The following is a 23631-nucleotide window of genomic DNA, read 5'->3' as shown; positions in this document are numbered from 1 at the left end:
CTCCTTGAGACTGGCCGTAATAGAGGAGGATTCTTCGGCTACCTACGGGGATAAGTAAGGTAGACTAGAGTGTAAAATCTACATGCTATACCCCCTCCCCTCCTTCCAGAACCTCACCGTCTGCTGGATACAGGGGTCACATAGTTTTTTAGGGTGTGAGTCAGGCAAGGGAACCCCGCAGATGGCACATTCCCTATGCTTCGCCTTACTGACGTTTTTCCTTCCCTGCATAAAACACATGAGGGGAGACTAGTCACTAAGTGAACTTTCTCGAAGATCACTTACCAGTGGCTGCTCACACCCAGAAATACCGAAGCACGAGGGGGATCCTTTTTGACTGACCCTCCAGACCCCTGTCTGGAGGAGCTTCTGCGGCCCGAACCATCGCTCCTTTTTTCATGTTCCTTCTCCTTGGGTCTCTGGGATGCTTGTTCCAGCAGCACAACCTGCTGATCCTGATCTGAATCCATTTTCAGTAAATTGGAGCCAGAACCCGGGAACATGCTGCTGGAGCCGCCTTATAAGGCCCCTCCTTCGGTCAGCGCACCTTGCCCAGCTTGCTTGTTTAATTTTCCCGCCCCCCCGCAGCTGTGGGGAATCAATCATCGCTCCGGAGGGATTGCGGCATGATCTCCGGTGGGCGCCGCCATCTTGGAGCCCCCGCGCATGCGCAGGAGCTTACCGATCCGGAAGACGTCGCTGGCTCCGCCCCCCGACGTCACCACAGCTTACAGCGCTTCCTGTCAGCGCTGCAGCTCTCGTGGAACGCCGAGGCCGGCCAGCTACGATCCGATCGGCGCCCCCCAGATGCCGCCGCGCTCCCCCCTGCTCCAGAGAGACCCACAGCCCACGGGAAGGGCGACTTACCAGACGCTGGCCCCGGAGACCGGACACCCCCTGGCGACCGCTCCTCGCTGCCTAGTCACCGCCGTGCCGCCCTGCCAGGGCCACCGTGACTACTTCAGGTACCCGCACCGGCCGAAGTGGGAGACCCTCTCGCCACCAGAATCGGTCCGGCCGGCCTGGACTCCTGTAGTATCTATAGGCATCCAGTCCCTTCAGGAACAGGAAACCAACTGATGCATGGGGAGAGGTGCCGCCCTTTTGTATCTGTAGGTTTCCTGTTCCTTAAGGGCGGATCCCCTCTCTCTCGTGTGCTGTCATGGGAGTCCGAATAAATAGTCACTACTACTGAAGATGAATTCATTGAGGGTAATGAAGTGAACTTTTAGAGGTTTTTTTTTCCCATTCTGGCACCTTAATCTGCAAATGATGCTCGCAACTATTCCAGCAAAATCTACATACCCAAAGCCAAATGGAATTCCTTTTCTTGTCAGCCCTGCCATGTGCCTAAACCGTATATTATCCAGATTCAACTTCAGAAGAAGTTGTGAAATATATAGTGAGGTCCCATTTTTCTCCTTCCCCTTGTGAAATTGAAACATTTCTGAAGTACACCAACATTTTAATGAAAAAAAGGTTTTCTGCATTTTTGCATTTCAATTTTTGTTAATTATTCTTATGTACCTTAAAGGGTGTGCTTTTTCATACTACAGGGAGTGTAATTTTCTAAAATATATGCCCCTGAATTGTAAGAAGCACTGGTGCGCCTTTTATATTCCCTTTTAAGGGTAGCTTACCTGGGTGGTGGCTGCGGTGGAGCGGGCTCACAGGAGGCAGGGTCGCTGCTTCAGGAGGCCAGCAGAGGCAGGAGCGATGCGATGCTGCGGTGCCTGGGACCTCACAAGGTGTCGTCTCCTGAGACCTCAAACTGCGCATGCACCGCCTAAGGCAGCCATATTTCCAAAGCACACTGCATGGATATTATAGGGAAAATGCTCCCCGATGCCGACACCTTCTGAGATTCCAGGCACTGCAGCATTGCCCCTTCCTGCTGTCGGCCTCCTGAAGCAGGGACCCTGCCTCCCGTGACCCTGCATCCGGTAAGCACAGTTCAGACAATAAGACACACCCAGATTTTCCTAACAAATCCGGAGAAAAAAATAAAAATAAAATTGGCTGTTTAAGCTTTTTGAAGTACTAAAAAAAATAAAAGGATGTTTGATAAATGTTGTCAAGTAGAAGTAAGGCAAGTAAGGTAAATGGTAAATATTGACTTTGTGTGGCATCACCATTTGTTTTAAGGGCATACAAAATCAATGTTTCAAAATTTCTAACTCTTCAGATTTTGACATAAACTAAAAGCAAATAAACCTTAAATTACCATTAACGAAAAATACAATCTTTCACGGAGAAAAAAAAACACCACACAATCTCAGAATTGGAGTAATTAGCGTATGCAATATGTTAGTACTTAGAAATCCAAACGGTCGTAAGGGACAATATTTTTCGACACATCAGTTTAAGAAATATTATTACACACGCCTTGGACGAAGCATTTCATTGCGAAACGCGCGTCGGGTGTGGTGGGTTCCCCTTGGTACGTCCTCTGGGTAACTATACCTTTGTTATATCTTTCAGCCGTGTGTACGTATGTAACAGTATATTACTCAGTGACTATTGTTCCCTTGCATGCCTGAGTTTTACACTATTATCATGTTATTTCACTTATTTATTGCTAATTTTTAGCCTTATATATATCTGTACTAATGTAATTACTTCGCAACTTATATGTGCCTCTGTGTCTATAAGGTGGTAAATCACTGTCTCAGTGCAGAACTTCAAATTTTATATACTTTTACCAATTATTTTGGACCTTAAATTTTCCACTGTTTACATAAGGTGGTAACTATTGGGAATTTGTATAAGGTTTACTCTTTTCATTGCTGTATACTCGGACTGTTTTTTGGACGTTGGCGCTGGTGTCCCACCGCTTGGTCTCCTGTACCTGTGGTATCTGCCTTGTTTTTAATTGTTATTATTTTTCAATAAAGATATTTATATTGTTATTTATTGGCCTTATGTGAAGGTTCTTTTTGGTTTTCTTTCTCAAGAAATAAAAAATACTAATAGAGTAAATTAATTTTAATAAAGGGATTTTTTTTATTTTCTGCCCTCTCAGATTCAACAATGGATGATTCTAGTAAAAGATCTTATTGAAATACTTAAACTAATGAGGACAGATTTGAGTGGAGGAGCATTTAGTGGTACAGTAGCAAAATGATAATCTCTTTAATAGTGATATGAATGGACCACAAAGCTGATAAAGTAGTGTCAGTCAATGACTGAGTAGAATCTGTGACTTCTCTGCATTTAGTGGTCACTACTCACCTGGGTGGTTATCTGTAGGAATCTCCTTTTCACACCGCTCATCACCCCTCACATATGTCTCTTTAGTATTAATATGGGACCAATCTTCACCCTGAAATAAATATCACAAAAAAATCACTGACAGATGGAGAAGTCACATCTATGATCAGCTGTAATCCTGCATTCTCCACCATTCTCATTACACAAGTATAAAACATATAATACTGGTGGATAAAACAAGAATGAACACAAGACCTTCACAGCTATCTACACATCATAGAGGAGATCTCATGACACCTTCTCTCCATCTACCTGATGATCCTGAGGAACATTGGGATCTTCTTGTTTACAGTTCTGTATAAGAAGAGAATGGGGACATCTCTCTGGTGTTGTCCTCTTACTGGATAGAACTGGAGGAAACACATACAGGGACTGAATTCATTCTTTACATACAAATAATTATAGGCTGTGTGTATTTAGTCCTGTCTATTACCTGGTGATGTAAGAAACTGGGGAACTTCCATCATGACGTCCTTGAACAGATCTTTGTGTCCTTCTAAATACTCCCACTCCTCCATGGAGAAACAGATGGTGACATCCTGACACCTTATAGGAACCTGACACATACAATGATACCGTCATCACCCTGATCCATTCATAGCGTTACTGTATAATGTCCCAGCATTCCCAGCAGTGTCACCTCTCCAGTCAGCAGCGCAATCATCTTGTAGGTGAGTTCTAGGATCTTCTGGTCATTGATGCCCTCATGTATCAGGGTGATTGAGCAACGAGGAAGATCCCTGAGCCCAGACACAGGGGTCTGACAGTGCTCACTAGAGGTCTTCTTCAATACTGTGTAATCCTTGTTATGGAGAAACACATTAATAAATCTCACTACAGACATTTCCAGAGTCCTCACCTCTCCAGTTCTGTCCATCTGTTATTCCCATAAATAAGAATGATGTAATATGACATTATCAGAATCTCTCACCTCTCCAGTAAGTCGGGAGAGGATCTCTAGGGTGAGGTGTAATATCCTCTTTGCTATCTTGTCTCTGTCCCTATCCATCCTTGACGATTCATACAGGAAAATTCTCTTATATAGAAGATCTCCACTGAAAAGATCCAATATTGTAGGGACCTGAATGGGAAGAAGATGACAATGTCACATCACAAAGAATCCCAGTTAATAATACAATTAGAAAAGATAACAAGTGAAACATATGAGGAGATAAAACGTATACCATATTTTTTGGACTATAAGACGCACTTTTTTCTCCCCACATTTGGGGGAAAATAGGGATTCGTCTTATAGTCGGAATGTACTGACCAATAGTGTGGCAGCAGCAAGAGTCGGGTGATTCTGCGGTGGTCCGACGCTGCAGGGCGATGATCTCACTCCCATCCCAGACTGGTGCGGCAGGTTCGGCGGTGCTCGGTGGTACAGGGGCTCTGTTGACGTTTTGTGAAAGCCCTGATCCCCCACACTTCCATTGCTGCGATGCTGTGGCCTCCGTGAAAATGGCCGCCAGAGGCGCGGTATGCGCAGATTGAGATCTCGGCAATGAGATCTCATCCTGAAATCTCTGTGCCAAGATCTCAATCTGCGCATGCGCCGCCTCAGGCGGCCATTTTCCCGGAGGTCATCACATTGCAGCAATAGATGTGTTCGGGCTCCGGGTTTCACAAAATGTCAGAGAAGCCCCTGTACCACCGAGCACCGCCAAACATGCCACACCAGTCAGGGATGGGAGTCATATCATCACCAGACCACTGAACATCCCCTTTGTTTCCGCTCTAGCAGCACTGCCGATCCCCTCCCCAGTACGCTCAATTCTGACTGTAGGACGGACCCCCATTTGACGTCTTAATTGGTTTTGCCCCATTTTCCTTCTGAAAATTTGGGATGTGTCTTATAGTTCGAAAAATGTATAGTTCGAGATAATGTATTCTCAGATCACATAAACTGGAATGTCATAAACATCACCAATTTGTTGCACTCGTGACTCGGACACAAAGGTAAAAGGGGACTGCGCTTCTCACATTTTCTCTCTTTAATTCCAACTACCACAATAGGCTTAAAATTAGTTAGGCTGACCCGAAAGCCAGCACACAGATCCGCACCACACTTCTTGCGGACGAGATACCTGTCCTGGGTGGCACACTAGTACACATGCATAGCTAACTTATAGAAGCACCTGATAGGTACTCCTCTTGCGATTTCGCATATAAAGGGTAATACAACCAAGCTATACTTTTACTCTTGAGGTTGTGGGTACATTTAGAGCAGGAAGAAACAAACTTATTAAACTTATTAGAGTTAATATATAAAAAGTAAAGTACAATGCTTAACCTCTTAACGACCGCCGATATACCTTTTAACAGAGGTCGTCAAGGGGCCTTATTCCTCTGTGCTGCTTTTTAACAATGCTGAGAAATAAGGGTATGGCCACCCCCAGCGTTTGAAAATCTCCGGAGTCCCCCGAGCTCCCCCGATACCTCTGCTATCCCCGGGCCCCCCTGATCAGTCCCCCGGCCCTCTGCGTCATCTTCCTGGAAAAAAATGTCATGCGCACACCGAGATCTGCCAGCCGGTACCAAGCACCAATAGGGATTTTTTTTCCCATTGGTTCCTATTGATCACTGTGATAGCTCCCATCAAAGTGATCAAAATAAAAAAATAGCAAATCAAATCCTAAGTTAGATAAAAATTATAACGTACATTTTTTTCCATTCTTTGCAGTAATGGGTTGGGGTTATGGTTGTGTTATGGTTAGGGTTCAGGTTAAGGTTGGAGTCAGGGATAGGGGGTTTGCCAAAGTAAAAAAAAATATAAGGATATGACGGCTAGTGTTGAGCCCAAGTGTTCGCTACTTGAGTTTGCATCGGGTGCTCGGGTATGCACGGAGTATCATAGATCCACGCACGTTTGTTTTTTTGTTTTTGGGTGTCTAACAGACATGAAACATGCGGGGGAGGGACTCAAGCATATCACTGGAGCACCCGTGATATAGTTGGTGCATACCCGAGCACCTGATGCAAACTGGAATAGCGAGCACTACACTGCATTCAGAATTATTAGGCAAGTTGTATTTTTGATCACGATACTTTTTATACATGTTGTCCTACTCCAAGCTGTTCAGGCTTGAGAGCCAACTACCAAATAAGTAAATCAGGTGATTTTTATCTCTGTAATGAGGAGGGGTGTTGTCTAATGACATCAACACCGTATATAAGGTGTGCTTAATTATTAGGCAACTTCCTTTCCTTTGGCAAAATGCGTCAGAAGAGAGATTTGACGGGCTCTGAAAAGTCCAAAATTGTGAAATGTCTTGCAGAGGGATGCAGCAGTCTTGAATTTGAAGCTTGATCACCGAACAATCAAGCTTTTCATGGCCAATAGCCAACAGGGTCACAAGAAGCGTGTTGGGCAAAAAAGGCGCAAAATAACTGCCCATGAAATGAGGAATATCAAGCGTGAAGCTGCCAAGATGCCATTTGCCACCAGTTTTGCCATATTTCAGAGCTGCAACGTTACTGGAGTATCAAAAAGCACAAGGTGTGCGATACACAGGGACATGGCCAAGGTAAGGAAGGCTGAAAAACGACCACCTTTGAACAAGAAACATAAGATAAAAAGTCAAGACTGGGCCAAGAAATATCTTAACCTTAACCTGACTTTTCACAGGTTTTATGGACTGATGAAATGAGTGTGAGTCTTGATGGGCCAGAGGCTGGATCAGTAAAGGGCAGAGAGCTCCACTCCAACTCAGATGCCAGCAAGGTGGAGGTGGGGTACTGGTATGGGCTGGTATCATCAAAGATGAACTTGTGGGACCTTTTCGGGTAGAGGATAGAGTGAAGATCAACTCCCAGACCTACTGCCAGTTTCTGAAAGACAACTTCAAGCAGTGGTACAGGAAGAAGTCGGTATCGATCATGAAAAACATGATTTTCATGCAGGACAATGCTCCATCACATGCCTCCAACTACTCCACAGCGTGGCTGGCCAGTAAAGGTCTCAAAGAAGAAAAAAAATGACATGGTCCCCTTGTTCACCTGATCAGAACCCCATAGAGAACCTGTGGTCCCTCATAAAATGGGAGATCTACAGGGAGGGAAAACAGTGTCCCAGTGTCTGGGAGGCTGTGGTGGTTGCTGCACGCAATGTTGATTGTAAACAGATCAAGCAACTGACAGAATCAATGGATGGAAGGCTATTGAGTGTCATTATAAAGAAAGGTGGCTATATTGGTCAATAATTTTTTTGGGATTTTGTTTTTGCATGTCAGAAATGTTTATTTCTAAATTTGTGCAGTTATATTGGTTTGCCTGGTGAAAATTAACAAGTGAGATGTTAACCCCTTAATCCCATATGACGTACTATCCCGTCGAGGTGGGGTGGGCCTTAATTCCCACCAACGGGATAGTACGTCATAGCGATCGGCCGCGCTCACGGGGGGAGCGCGGCCGATCGCGGCCGGGTGTCAGCTGACTATCGCAGCTGACATCCGGCACTATGTGCCAGGAGCGGTCACGGACCGCTCCCGGCACATTAACCCCGGCACACCGCGATCAAACATGATCGCGGTGTGCCGGCGGTACAGGGAAGCATCGCGCAGGGAGGGGGCTCCCTGCGGGCTTCCCTGAGATGATCGGTACAAGGTGATGTGCTCACCTTGTACCGAGCGTCTTCTCCCTGCAGTCCCCGGATCCAAAATGGCCGCGGGACTGCATCCGGATCCTGCAGGGAGTACTTCCAGGTCAGGAGCAGGCTGCAGCTGCAGCTCTGTAAGCCTGCAGCGATGTGAGTGAGATCGCCGATCTTACAGAGTGCTGTGCAAACTGTAAGATCGGCGATCTGTAATGTTCCCCCCTGGGACAAAGTAAATAAGTTAAAAAAAAAATTTCCACATGTGTAAAAAAAATAAATAAATAAATTACTAAATAAATTTTAAAAAAATATTATTCCCATAAATACATTTCTTTATCTAAAAAAACAACAAACAAACAATAAAAGTACACATATTTAGTATCACCACATCCGTAACGACCCAACCTATAAAACTGTCCCACTAGTTAACCCTTTCAGTGAACACCGTAAGAAAAAAAACAACAAAAGAGCCAAAAAACAACGCTTTATTATCATACCGCTGAACAAAAAGTGGAATAACACGCGATCAAAAAGACGGATATAAACAACCATGGTACCGCTGAAAACGTCATCTTGCCCCTCAAAAAACGAGCCACCACAAAGCATAATAAGCAAAAAAATAAAAAAGTTATAGTCCTGAGAATAAAGCGATGCCAAAATAATTATTTTTTCTATAAAATAGCTTTTATCGTATAAAAGCACCAAAACATAAAAAAAAGATATAAATGAGATATCGCTGTAAACGTACTGACCCGAAGAATAAAACTGCTTTATCAATTTTACCAAACGCGGAACGGTATAAACTCCTCCCCCAAAAGAAATTCATGAATAGCTGGTTTTTGGTCATTCTGCCTCACAAAAATCGGAATAAAAAGTGATCAAAAACGGTCACGTGTCCAAAAATGTTACCAATAAAAACGTCATCTCGTCCCGCAAAAAACAAGACCTCAGATGACTCTTGTGGACCAAAATATGGAAAAATTATAGGTCTCAAAATGTGGAGACGCAAAAACTTTTTTGCTATAAAAAAGCGTCTTTTAGTGTGTGACAGCTGCCAAATCATAAAAATCCGATATAAAAAACGCTATAAAAGTAAATCAAACCCCCCTTCATCACCCCCTTAGTTAGGGAAAAATAATAAAATTAAAAAAAATGTATTTATTTCCATTTTCCCATCAGGGCTAGGGTTAGAGCTAGGGTTAGGGTTGGGGCTAGGGTTGGGGCTAGGGTTGGGGTTATGGCTAGGGTTAGGGTTGGGGCTAGGGTTAGGGTTGGAGCTAAAGTTAGGGTTGGGGCTAAAGTTAGGGTTAGGGTTGGGGCTAAAGTTAGGGTTAGGGTTTGGATTATATTTACGGCTGGGATTAGGGTTGGGATTAGAATTAGGGGTGTGTCAGGGTGAGGGGTGTTGTTGGATTAGGGTTTCAGGTAGAATTGGGGAGTTTCCACTGTTCAGGCACATCAGGGGCTCTCCAAACGCGACATGGCGTCCGATCTCAACTCCAGCCAATTCTGCGTTGAAAAAGTAAAACAGTGCTCCTTCCCTTCCGAGCTTTCCGGTGCGCCCAAACAGGGGTTTACCCCAACATATGGGGTATCAGCGTACTCAGGACAAATTGGACAAAAACTTTTGGGGTCCAAGTTCTCTTGTTATCCTTGGAAAAATAAAAATGTGGGGGGCTAAAAATCATTTTTATGGGAAAAAAAAGATTTTTTTATTTTCGCGGCTCTGCGTTGTAAACTGCAGTGAAACACTTGGGGGTTCAAATTTCTCACAACACATCTAGATAAGTTCCTTGGGAGGTCTAGTTTCCAATATGGGGTCACTTGTGGGGGGTTTGTACTGTTTGGGTACATCAGGGGCTCTGCAAATGCAACGTGACGCCTGCAGACCAATCCATCTAAGTCTGTATTCCAAATGGCGCTCCTTCCCTTCCGAGCTCTGCCATGCGCCCAAACAGTGGTTCCCCCCCCCCACATATGGGGTATCGCCGTACTCAGGACAAATTGGACAACAACTTTTGGGGTCCAATTTATCCTGTTACCCTTGTGAAAAAACAAAACTGGGGACTAAAAAATCATTTTTGTAAAAAAAAAAAGAATTTTTATTTTCACGGCTCTGCGTTATAGACTGTAGTGAAACACTTGGGGCTCAAAGCTCTCAAAACACATCTAGATAAGTTCCTTAGGGGGTCTACTTTCCAAAATGGTGTCATTTGTGGGTGGTTTCAATGTTTAGGCACATCAGGGGCTCTCCAAACGCAACATGGCGTCCCATCTCAATTCCAGTCAATTTTGCATTGAAAAGTGAAATGGTGCTCCTTCCCTTCCGAGCTCTGCCATGCGCCCAAACAATGGTTTACACCCACATATGGGGTATCAGCGTACTCAGGACAAATTGCACAACAACTTTTGTTGTCTAATTTCTTCTCTTACCCTTGGGAAAATAAAAAATTGGGGGCAAAAAGATCATTTTTGTGAAAAAAAATGATTTTTTATTTTTACGGCTCTGCATTATAAACTTCTATGAAGCACTTGGTGGGTCAAAGTGCTCACCACACATCTAGATAAATTCCTTAAGGGGTCTACTTTCCAAAATGGTGTCACTTGTGGGGGGTTTCAATGTTTAGGCACATCAGGGTCTCTCCAAACGCAACATGGCGTCCCATCTCAATTCCAGTCAATTTTGCACTGAAAAGTCAAATGGCGCTCCTTTCCTTCCGAGCTCTGCCATGCGCCCAAACAGTGGTTTATCCCCACATATCGGGTATCAACGTACTCAGGGCAAATTGTACAAAACTTTTGGGGTCCATTTTCTCCTGTTACCCTTGGTAAAATAAAACAAATTGGAACTGAAATAAATTTTGTGTAAAAAAAAGTTAAATGTTCATTTTTATTTAAACATTCCTAAAATTCCTGTAAAACACCTGAAGGGTTAATAAACTTCTTGAATGTGGTTTTGAGCACCTTGAGGGGTGCAGTTTTTAGAATGGTGTCACACTTGGGTATTTTCTATCATATAGACCCTTCAAAATGACTTCAAATGAGATGTGGTCCCTAAAAAAAAAAAATGGTGTAAAAATGAGAAATTGCTGGTCAACTTTTAACCCTTAACTCCCTAACAAAAAAAAATTTTGGTTCCAAAATTGTGCTGATGTAACGTAGACATGTGGGAAATGTTACTTATTAAGTATTTTGTGTGACATATCTCTGTGATTTAAGGGTATAAAAATTCAAAGTTGAAAAATTGCAAAATTTTCAAATTTTTCGCCAAATTTCCGTTTTTTTCTCAAATAAACGCAAGTTATATCGAGTCAATTTTACCACTAACATGAAGTACAATATGTCACGAGAAAACATTGTCAGAATCACCAAGATCCGTTGAAGCGTTCCAGAGTTATAACCTCATAAAGGGACAGTGGTCAGAATTGTAAAAATTGGCCCGGTCATTAACGTGCAAACCACCCTAGGGGCTTAAGGGGTTAATATATTTGGTTTTTATTAAGTTGCCTAATAATTCTGCACAGTAATAGTTACCTGCACAAACAGATATCCTCCTAAGGCTACGTTCACATTTGCGATGTTGCGTCGGAGATGCAACGCACAACGCAAACAAAAACGCAACAAAATGCACGCTAAAACGCAGCGTTTTGCGACGCATGCGTACTTTTTTGCCGAATTTTGGACGCAAAAAAAATGCAACTTGCTGCGTCCTCTGCGCCCTACGCTTGCGGCAGAAAAAACGCATGCGTTGCAAAACGCAGCACAACGCATGTCCATGCGCCCCCCATGTTAAATATAGGGGCGCATGACGCATGCGTCGCCGCGGTTGCGCCCGACGCAACGCAAATGTGAACGTAGCCTTAGATAGCCAAATCTAAAAAAACCACTCCAACTTCCAAAAATATTATATTAATGAGTCTTTTGGGTTGATTGAGAACATAGTTGTTGATCAATAATAAAAATAATCCTCTAAAATACAACTTGCCTAATAATTCTGCACGCAGTGTAATGACAACATATTCAATATGATGACCTAATATTATCAAATTCTGTGTCATACATGTGGGTTCAAAATTCTCACTTTAACCCTGGATAAAATCCTTGGAGGTGTGGTTTCCAAAATGGGGTCTCTTGGCACATCAGGTAAACAGGCACATCAGGTGCTATATAAATAGGAGAAAAACTGGAGTAACCAATAAATAAGTACGAAAGTACAAAATTTATTTAAAAAAAAAATAATCAAAGAAAAACACATATAATAAAATTGTCAATCAGGACAAGGACACGGAAGTACATACAGTAGTGCGGTGCACATGGGAGTTCAGAGGTAATACATCTATCTGATTTACATTTGAATGTTTGTCCATGTGCTAGGTAAGTAGAGCCAAAAATAAGGCACAATAAATAAAGCCCAAGTATTGTATAACAATGCGGGGATCTACAGCAGCAGCGGGAGCTCTATAGCAAGGTTTAAAGCCAAAAGTAAGGCAAAAAAAAAAAAAAGGTCAGGGTAAATCAGCATAGATCAAGCCCAGCTGGAGATCCGCAGAGTAAAGGGACTGTATCATAAATTAAGGGCAAAACTTACCAGGCCCAGTGCACAACACTACTCAGATGGTAATGAGCCCCAAATGATGGCGGGTGACCCCGACGTACGTTTCGTGTCTATACCAGACACTTCCTCAGGGGGCTCTCCAAATGAGAAATGGCATCCGCTCTCGATTGCAGACAGTTTTGTGTTCAAAAAGTCATATGGTGCTCCTTCACTTCCGAGCTGTGCATCCAATCAGTGGATTTCCCTCACATATAGAGTATCTGAGTGCTCAGAAGAAAATCGCACAACAAATTTTGGGGTCTATTTTTCTTGTAAGTGTATGTGCGCACGTTGCAGATTTGCGGTTTTAAAAATCTGCTCGGATTCTTCCTCTCTTGGCAGATAATGCAGTTGAAAATCCACGTATTTTTGATGCGTTTTTAAGGTGGATTTGATGAGGATTTTCATGTGGATTTGTATGCGTTTTTTTAAGTTAAGTAAAGATATATTATTTAACAAAAAAAAAAAAGAATTGTGATGTCAATTCCTAGTCCACCTCTTCTTTTACATTCTCCAGTGAAGACCATAATATCATTACATACCATGTTCAATTATAATGTTTACACACACAAAACAAATATAAATGAACTAGATGGTGGCCCGATTCTAACGCATCAGGTATTCTAGAATATGCATGTCCACGTAGCATATTGCACAGCCCACGTAGTATATTGCCCAGCGACGTAGTATATTGCCCAGCCACATAGTATATTGCTCAGCCACGTAGTATATTGCCCAGTCACGTAGTATATTGCCCAGCCACATAGTATATTGCCCAGCCACATAGTACAGTCATGGCCAAAATTTTTGAGAATGACACCAAAATTATATTTTCACATGATCTGCTGCAATCTGGTTTTTATTAGTGTTTGTCTGATATTTATATCACATACAGAAATATAATTGCAATCATATTAGGAGTACCAATAGGTTATATTGACAGTTAGAATGAGTTAATGCAGCAAGTCAATATTTGCAGTGTTGACCCTTCTTCTTCAAGACCTCTGCAATTCTCCCTGGCATGCTCTCAATCAACTTCTGGACCAAATCCTGACTGATAGCAGTCCATTCTTGCATAATCAATGCTTGCATTTTGCCAGAATTTGTTGGTTTTTGTTTGTCCACCCATCTCTTGATGATTGACCACAAGTTCTCAATGGGATTAAGATCTGGGGAGTTTCCAGGCCATGGACCCAAAATCTCTATGTTTTGTTCCATAAGCCATTTAGTTATCACCTTTGCTTTATGGCAAGGTGCTCCATCATGCTGGAAAAGGCATTGTTGGGTGCCAAACTGCTCTTGGACGGTTGGGAGAAGTTGATCTTGGAGGACATTCTGGTACCATTCTTTATTCATGGCTGTGTTTTTAGGCAAGACTGTGAGTGAGCCGATACCCTTGGCTGAGAAGCAACCCCACACATGAATGGTTTCAGGATGCTTTACAGTTGGCATGAGACAAGACTGGTGGGAGCGCTCACCTCTTCTTCTCCGAATAAGCTGTTTTCCAGATGTCCCAAACAATCGAAAAGGGGATTCATCAGAGAAAATGACTTTGCCCCAGTCCTCAGCAGTCCACTCCCTGTACCTTTTGCAGAATATCAGTCGGTCCCTGATGTTTTTTCTGGAGAGAAGTGGCTTCTTTGCTGCCCTCCTTGAATCCAGGCCTTGCTCAAAGAGTCTCCGCCTCACAGTGCGTGCAGAAGCACTCACACCAGCCTGCTGCCATTCCTGAGCAAGCTCGGCACTGCTGGTAGTCCGATCCCACAGCTGAAACAGTTTTAAGATATGGTCCTGGCGCTTGCTGGTCTTTCTTGGGCGCCCTGGAGCCTTTTTGACAACAATGGAAGCTCTCTCCTTGAAGTTCTTGATGATGCGATAGATTGTTGACTGAGATGCAATCTTTGTAGCTGCGATACTCTTCCCTGTTAGGCCATTTTTGTGCAGTGCAATGATGGCTGCACGTGTTTCTTTAGAGATAACCATGGTTAACTGAAGAGAAACAATGATACCAAGCACCAGCCTCCTTTTAAAGTGTCCAGTGATGTCATTCTTACTTAATCATGACTGATTGATCGCCAGCCCTGTCCTCATCAACACCCACACCTGTGTTAATGGATCAATCACTAAAACGATGTTAGCTGCTCCTTTTAAGGCAGGACTGCAATGATGTTGAAATGTGTTTTGGGGGTTAAAGTTCATTTTCTGGGCAAATATTGACTTTGCAAGTACAGTAATTGCTGTTAAGCTGATCACTCTGACATTCAGGAGTATATGCAAATTGCCATTAGAAAAAATGAAGCAGTAGACTTTGGAAAAATTAATATTTGTCTCATTCTCAAAATTTTTGGCCATGACTGTATATTGCCAAGCCACATAGTATATTGCCCAGCCACATAGTATATTGCCCAGCCACATAGTATATTGCCCAGCCACATAGTATATTGCACAGCGACGGAGTATACAGCACAGAACCACGTAGTATAGAGACTTAAAATAAAAAATAAACATATACACACCTTCCGAAGGCCCGTTGAAGTCCTGCTATACTCACCATCCGTCGCCTTTCCCGCTCCTCGCGACGCTCCGGTGACCGCTCCATTGCAAGCAGCAGCTTCCGGTCCCAGGGCTCGTATGAGCAGGACCTGTGATGACGTCGCGGTCACATGACCGTGACGTCATGGCAGGTTCTTGTCGCATACCAGCCCTGGGACCGGAAGCTGACGCTTGCATGGAGCGGTCACCGGAGCGTCGCGAGGAGCGGGAAAGGCGGTGGATGGGGAGTATAGCATGTTTTTTGTTTTTCTTATTATTTTTAACATGACATATTTTTACTATTGATGCAGCATAGGCAGCCCGTTACCGCTGCCATTAACCCTGTGTGAGCAGTGACTGGAGGGGATTATGGAGCGGGCGCCGGGCAGTGAGTGCAGGGGAGTAGGGGAGGGACTAATTGGACTGTGCCCATCGCTGATTGGTCATGGCAGCCATGACAGGCAGCTGCCGAGACCAATCAGCAACGCAGGATTTCCATTACGGAAGTTGAGGACAGACAGACGGAAGTACCCCTTAGACAATTATATATATAGATATATGTCAGTCAGATACCCTCATTAATAAAATGGTAAATAGTTAAATAAAAGACACACACACACGAACTCTGCGTGAAACGCAGTATCTGTTTATTTTTATAAAACTTTATAATGGTATGTACCCACGGTCAGTAAATGCTGTGGGTTGGACACTGCGTAAATCCGCAGCGTCAAACCTGCAGCGGCCAGATGTTATAGCATAGTGGATGAGATTTGAAGAAATCCCATCTCCACTATGCGTGCACTGGCGCTTGCGGCGCGTCTTTTCAGACCACAGAATGTCAATTTATCTTGCAAAGGTGCTCAGTCTCTGCAACATAAAGGTTCAATGAACCCATGCGGAATTACCTTCGGTCAAAAGTCGGCAGCGCTTTGGACGGAGCGGACATTTGCTGCGTTCAAAGCGCTGCCGCTTCCTGACCGTGGGAACATACCCTAAAAAAAAAAAATTGCGTGGGCTCCCGCTTAATGTTTTTAACCAGCAGAGGGAAGGTCGACTGCTGAGGGCTGATGTTAATATTCTGGGAAGGAGCCAATAGCCATAAAGGTTCCCAGGCTATTAATATCAGCTCACAGATGTTTGCTTAGCGTTTACTGGCTAGTTTACAGGGGAACCCCCCAAAATTTTTTTACATGGGGTCCCCCTATGAAATCGAACCAACAAAGACAAGGCATACAGCTGCGGGCTGATATTAATAGTTGCATAGTTTGCATAGTCCGGTGACATCAAGCCCATGGATCAGTAATGGAGAAGCGTCTATAAGACACCTATCCATTACTAATCCTATAGTTGCATGCTAAATAAAGACACGGCCAGAATAAAGTCCTTTATTAATCTTAATTAACCCTACTTACTGCATTGCTTAATCCCCGAATCCCTCAATCTCCTGTAACAAAAACAAAATAATAAACCAACATAAATACTCCCTGTCCGTAATAGTCCATTTAATAACGAGCGTCCCACGACAATTTCCCGTGTAGTCACATCGAGGGATGCTCTACATGGCCTCTGGTGATACACAGAGTTCACTGGAGTTTGTGCTCTCACTTACGGCACTGCTGCACGAGAATTTTCGTGACATCACAGTGGGACACTCGATATATTATGGATTATGGCGGAAAGGTAAATATATGGTGGTTTATTATTTTATTTTTGTTGCAGGAGATAGAGGGCGTCGGGGAATTAGATGTTTGGGGAGTATGAATGTTGTATGTGATTATGTAAATGTGTTTTTTGTTTTTACACTTTAATACAGTCGCCGGATGATGGGACTACTGTCTCATCATCAGCTCATGCTGTCACTGTTATATGTGACAGCAGACATAGTCAGATCGGAGCAGTAGTTCCATCAGACGATGCCTGGCTACACACACAGACACCCACAGACACACAGACCCGCACACACACAGAGACATGCAGACAGACACCCACACAGATATACACACAGACACCCGCACACACACACAGACACCAGCACATATTCTTCGCTCACAGTCTACGCCCACATACTCTTCCTCCTTCCTTTCTGCAGCGTTTTTGGCATGCAAATTCGCAAACTTTTTACACCTGCGGTTTTGCTGCGGATTTGACTGACTCAATGGAAGTCTATGGGTGCAGAAACGCTGCAGATCTGCAAAAAGAATTGACGTGCTGCAGAAAATAAAATGCTGCGAATCCGTGCAGAATTTTCCATAGCATGTGAACACCAATTCTAGATTCCCATTGATTAACATTGCTTGGGCAATACATTGCAATTCTGAGCGGAAAAAACGCTGATGATCTGCAATAAAATCCGCAATGTGTGCACATAGCCTTACCCTTGTGAAAATAAAAAAAACGGTTGTTACTTACAGGTAATAGGATTTTACAGAGTCCACGACAGCACCCTACGAGAGAGAGGATCCACCCACCATCAGGACAGGAACCTACAGGTTAAAAAGGGGCGGTCCCCCTCGCCTCCTCAGTTTGTGTTTCAGAGTGCAAGGGGAACCGCCATCCAATTAGTACATGATAATCTTCATTTAAACAACGCTAAGTACCATCACCACTACAGAGTGCAATCTATAAGGCAACACCTTCCACTAGAGTGCAGGAATCTAGCGATTAACTGCGGGGGGAATGTGCAGGTGCTGTCGTGGTACTGTTAATGGTAAGTAACAACCGGTTTTCCTATCGCCACGACAGCACCCTACGAGAGACTTTCAGAGACTTGTCACCTGGGAGGGACCACAGCACTAAGTACTGATTGTCCAAAGTCTAGGCTGGAGTTGGATGATAAATCAAGATGGTAGTGCCTATAAAAGGTGGAAGGTGATGACCAGGTTGCCGCCTTACAAATTATGTCAATGGAGACATCCGTTTTCTCCACCCAGGATGATGCCAGAGCTCGAGTGGAGTGGGCTTTGATCCCTACTGGTGGAGTTTCCCCCTTGGCTGAATAGGCAAGACATATCGCATCTCTAATCCATCTGGGGATAGAGTTCTTTGTAACACTGGAACCCTTCCTTTGAGCCTGGAAGGAAACAAACAAAGCCCTACTCTGCCTCCAACTTTGTGTTTTATCTAAATACTCTAACACTGATCTTCTAGTCTAGAGTATGGAACTTCTGTTCTTCTGCTGTGACCGGATTATCGTAAAAGGATGGCAAGTTGATTTCCTGGCTTCTGTGAACTTTTGAAGCTACCTTTGGTAAATATGCTGGGTCTGGTTTTAAAACAATTTTATCCTGAAAAACCATTAGAAAAGGAGGGTCTACTGATAATGCATGGATATCACTGACCCGTCTAGCGGAAGTTAAGGCTAACAATAGGGCTGTTTTTACGGTCAGCACCTTGATTGAGGCAGAACCTAAAGGCTCAAAGGGAGGCTTTGTTAATGCATCTAACACCAGGTTCAAATCCTATGGTGCGTTCACTAGCCTTAATGAATCTGGAGACCCATCTATTTCCTGCCACGTTACGGTTATACAAAGCTCCCAAAGCTGACATCTGGTCTCTCAGAGTATTTACTGACGGCCCCAATTCTGGGCCTTTCTGTAAGAATTCTAGAATTGCCGGCATCAGAGCATGATCTGTTAGGGGATATTGATGGAACATTAGAAATTTTTTTCAGAATTTATAGTAAATTTTAGTAGTGACCTCCTTCCGGCTACTTAACAAGGTAGTAACTAAGACCTCCGAAAATCCCCTATGCCTTAGTAACTCCCTCTCAAATTCCACGCCGTCAAGTGGAGACCCTCTATCTGAGGATGAGTGAAGGGGCCTTGTGAAAGAAGTTTCGGGCTCGATGGCAACAGCCATAGGTCGGTTACGGACATTGCTCTGAGTAGAGAAAACCTCTATGGCAGAAGGGGGCAATTAGTATTACCCTCACTCCCTCCTCCCTGATCACCAGAGGAATCAAGCACATTGGGGGAAATGCATATGCTAGAGGAAAATCCTACCGAACCTGCAGGGAGTCTACCATGTATGGCCTGTCTGCTACCCGAAGTGATGCAAACTTCCCGACCTGCCTGTTGCTTCTTGAAGCCAAAAGGATCTATAACCGGCAGACCCCATTAACGGACTATCTGTTTGAATATTTGCTGGTTCAGAGACTATTCCCCTTGGCGTAGGGAATGACGGCTGAGATAATATGCCTCCACATTGTGTTCTCCTCTAATGTGGAGTGCCGATAGAGAAAGGAAGTGAGTCTCGGCCAAGGCAAGTATGTCTGCTGTAGTGGACATCAGTGACTGTGATCTTGTCCCTCCCTGATGGTTGAGGTAGGCTACCACTGTCATGTTGTTGGTCTGTACCCATAAGTGTGAACCCCGCAGAGACATTAGAAACTGAAGGAGTGCATATTTGACTGCTGTGAGTTCTTTTAAGTTTGAAGAACTTTGGGTTTCCAAGACTGACCACCGGCCCTGGGCTAGAACGTCTCCCATGTAGGCTCCCCACCCCACTGGGCTGGCATCGGTCGTGACTGTGTTGTCTGTTTTTATTCCCCAGTGCACCCCCTTTGACAAGTGGCCAAGGTCCAGCCACCAATTTAGATAGTTGAGAGTGACGGCTGACAATCTGAGTCTTCCACTTAGGCGACCCTGAAGTGTTCTGTCTGCTTCGAGAATCTCGGATTGTAACATGGGGGTGTGGGACTGAGCCCACTGAATGGCTGGTATGCACGATGCCAATGAACCTAACTGCATCTAACTCTCTCTTCAACAACCTACATTCTGGCTTCCGTCCCCACCATTCCACTGAGACTGCCCTGACCAAAATTACTAAGACTTACTTACAGCCAAAGCTAGCAGACAATTCTCTATACCCCTCCTTCTAGACCTGTCCTCTGCCTTCGACACAGATCCTCTCCTTTGGGGTCAAAGACCTCGCCCTATCTTGGATCTCCTCATACCTTACCAACCGCACATTTAGGGTATGTGCACACGTTCAGGTTTTTTCGCATTTTTTTCACGATAAAAACGCTATAAAACCTCATTAAAAGTGCATACATTATGCATCCTATCATTTAGAATGCATTCTGCATGTTGTGCACATGATGCGTTTTTTTCCGCGAAAAAAATGCATTGCGGTAAAAAAAAAAGCAGCATGTTCATTAATTTTGCGGATTTTCTGCGTTTTTCCAGCTATTTTATCCATTTGGAAAAAAAAACGCACAAAAAAACGCACAAAAAATGCATGCAGATTTCTGGCAGAAATGTCCGTTTTTTGTCAGGAAAATTTCTGCAAGAAATCCTGACGTGTGCACATACCCTCAGCGTTTCCTACTCCCATACGACCTCTTCATCTCGCCCCCTCTCTGTTGGTGTCCCTCAAGGCTCTGTCCTTGGGCCCTTACTCTTCACAATCTATACACTTGGCCTGGGACAACTCATAAGGTCCTATGGCTTCCTTTACCATCTATATGCTAATGACACTCAGATCTACTTCTCTGGCCCAGATGTCACCTCTCTGCTCTCCAGAATCCCAGAGTGTCTATCGGCCATATCCTCCTTCTCCTCTCGCTTTCTCAAGTTCAATGTGGACAAATCTGAAGTAATTATCTTTAATCCATCTCGCATATCTTCCCTACCTGATATATCTATCAAAATAAATGAAATCACACTTTCCCCTGTCTCCAAAATCCACTGCCTCGGAGTAACCCTGGACTCTGCACTGTCCTTCAAATTACACATCCAAGCTCTCATCACCTCCTGTCGCCTCTAGCTCAAAAACATTTCCAGAATCCGTCCTTTCCTCAACCCTCACTCTACCAAAATGCTTGTGCATGCCCTAATCATCTCCCGCCTCAACTACTGCAACATCCTCCTCTGTGGTCTACCTTCTAACACTCTCGCACCCCTCCAGTACTTCCTTAACTCTGCTGCCCGACTAATCAATCTCTCCTCGCTACACTCCTGCTTCCCCTCTTTGCAAATCCTTTTACTGGCTCCCCAAGCCATCCATAACCTTTCTCCTTCGTATATTTCCAAACTAATCTCTCAATACCTTCCCTCACGTAATCTCTGGTCCTCCCAAGACCTCCTCTCCTCCATGCTTATTCGCTCCTCACCCAATCGCCTCCAAGACTTCTCCTGAATATCCCCCATCCTCTGGAATTCTGTGCCCCAACACATCCGGTTATCCAACACATTTGGATCCTTCAAAAGAAACCTGAAAACCCACGTCTTCAAAGAAGCTTACAGCCTGTAATGACCACATGGCCACCTCAACACCATCAGAGCTACTGCAACCCTCGACCTACCGTCTCCTTCCCCATAATCAAATAAGTGATATTTGTATTTTGATGTAACCCCTTTTCATGTACAGCACCATGGAATTAATGGTGCTATATAAATATATAAATATATAATAATAATAATAACCTAGTAAGGACATTGCTTCCCTTAATGTTAGATTTGGATCTCTTCCTACTGCTATGACCATGTGAATTATCTTTAGTTTTTTGTCCTCTGGTAGGAAACACAGTTGAAAATCTGGCGAGTTGAAGGTTCTTGCTTTGACATCTTTAGATTGATCAACCAAACAAGGCCCTATAGGGATATATTGATGGGCTCTACATTGGATGTCTGAATTTCCCACTATCAGGAAATCGTCCAAGTAGGGTATAACCAGGGTATCTCGTTCTCTGAGATGGGCCATTACCTCTGCAATTACTTTAGTAAATACCCTTGGGGCCATAGACAGTCCAAACGGCATCGCCATAAACTGAAAATGTCTGACCTGATCGTTTAGCTGAACAGCCACTCTGAGGTATTGCTGGTGATCCTTGTAAATAGGCAGATGGTAGTAAGCATCTTTTAGAACCAGCACTATCATGTAACACCTGGGAAATAGAAGTTTAGTTGCAGACCTAATGGATTCCATTTTAAAGGTGTGATCTTGTAGAAAGTTATTCAATTTCCGCAAGTTTATGATGGTCCTAAAGGAACCATCAGACTTGGAAATTAGAAATATGGGAGAATAAAACCCCTTCCCCTCTTGATCTTTAGGCACTTCTACAATATCTTCTTTTCCCCTCAACTGCCGAATCTCTATTTCTAGGAATTGTGTGGTGGTCCGGAGAATTTGAAGTTGTTAATACAAAGAAATTCAGAGGCACACTCCGAAATTCCAATTTTAGCCAGGACGCAATTATCCCCAAGATCCAAGTATTGGATGTTATCTCGGCTCATTGGTCAAAAAAATGATTCAATCTACCCCCCACAGGGAGGACCGTCTTATCGATAGTTGCATCTACGTCTTGACGTTGAAGCGCCACTGAAGTAGGCACCTTTCTTCTTTGGCTCCGCCGGTTCCCAATCCCGGTCTGAATATGTCTTCCGGAAAGGCATCCGTCTCCTGAAGACATTTCTGAAAGTAGGATTAAATAATTTAGGAAATCATTTCTTTCTATCTTCTGCCTTTGCAAGGATATCGTCCAGCACGGGGCCAAATAAGTACTCACTCCTGCATGGAATTGCACATAACTTTGCTCTAGCTTGAGCATCACCCTTCCAGCTTTTAAGCTAGAGTGTACATCGAGCAGCGTTTGAGAGGCCCACCGATCTGGCTGCCAGTTTTAAAGAGTCTACTGACGCGTCCGCCAGATATGCTACTCCTTCACGGTTTTGAGATAGAGAATCAAGTAACTTGTCTCTAGGAATTTTGGCCTTTAGCTGCTCTTCTAGCTGACCCACCCAAACCATAACAGATCTGGCAGTGTAGGTGCTAGCAATTGCCGGTTTAAAGGCTCCGGCCAACGACTCCCAAAACTTCTTCAAGAACATATCCGCTTTCCTGTCGAATGGGCCTTTAATAGTGATGAGCGAATATACTCGTTACTCGAGATTTGTCGAGCTTGTTCGGGTGTCCTCCGAGTATTTTTTAGTGCTCGGAGATTTAGTTTTCATCGCCGCAGCTGAATGATTTACATCTGTTAGCCAGCATAAGTGCATGTGGGGGTTGCCTGGTTTCTAGGGAATCCCCACATGTAATCAAGCTGGCTAAGAGATGTAAATCATTCAGCTGAGGTGATGAAAACTAAATCTCCGAGCACTAAAAAATACTCGGCGGTCACCCGAGGGTGCTCGGGAAATCTCGAGTAACGAGTATATTCGACCATCACTAGTCTTTAAGAAGGCCTACATCCTCCAGGGGTAGAGTGCCTGATTTTGATGTGGAAGCAACAGCCGCGTCCACCTTAGGGATTTTTACCCACTCAGCTAGTACCTTGTCATCAAAAGGGTATCTCCTCTTTGCAGATGATGGCAAGAAACCCTTATCCTGTTTGTCTCATTCACATTTAACAAGATCTTTAACTGTATCATTAACTGGAAATGATTTGCGATTTTTCTGACACAGACCCGCAAACATGATGTCCTGGGTCGATTTGGGTTCTTTATTATCTGCAACCCCCATGGTGGTGCAAACTGCTTTAACTAGCATGTCCATATTTTCTACAGGGAAACATGGTCTACCTTCCTCATCTGAGGAAGTTAGCGATGAGGATTCAGAACATTCATCCCGCTGTTCTCCTATAGATGGTCTGGATTCTGAACTTAACCCCATGCTAGTTTTTCCATGATGTCTGCTTTTAAGG

General features: G+C 43.9%; 1 protein-coding gene across 1 annotated transcript in view; it reads right to left on the bottom strand.

Moving 5' to 3' along the window:
- The window catches only part of LOC138663860 (zinc finger protein 25-like), an 88562-nt gene that overhangs the window by 7204 nt on the left and 57727 nt on the right, over window positions 1–23631 (bottom strand). The window contains exons 6-10 of the mRNA XM_069750215.1: window positions 4202–4351; window positions 3911–4072; window positions 3704–3827; window positions 3523–3620; window positions 3232–3322 (exon numbers count right to left, since the gene is read on the bottom strand). Coding sequence (XP_069606316.1) covers window positions 3232–3322; window positions 3523–3620; window positions 3704–3827; window positions 3911–4072; window positions 4202–4351 — 625 coding nt within the window. The remainder of the gene's footprint in view (window positions 1–3231; window positions 3323–3522; window positions 3621–3703; window positions 3828–3910; window positions 4073–4201; window positions 4352–23631) is intronic.

Source organism: Ranitomeya imitator, chromosome 2, assembly GCF_032444005.1.
Source record: "Ranitomeya imitator isolate aRanImi1 chromosome 2, aRanImi1.pri, whole genome shotgun sequence".
NCBI lineage: Eukaryota > Metazoa > Chordata > Amphibia > Anura > Dendrobatidae > Ranitomeya > Ranitomeya imitator.
Note: the sequence above shows the minus strand (reverse complement) of the source record. Positions and strands in the feature narration are given on the sequence as shown.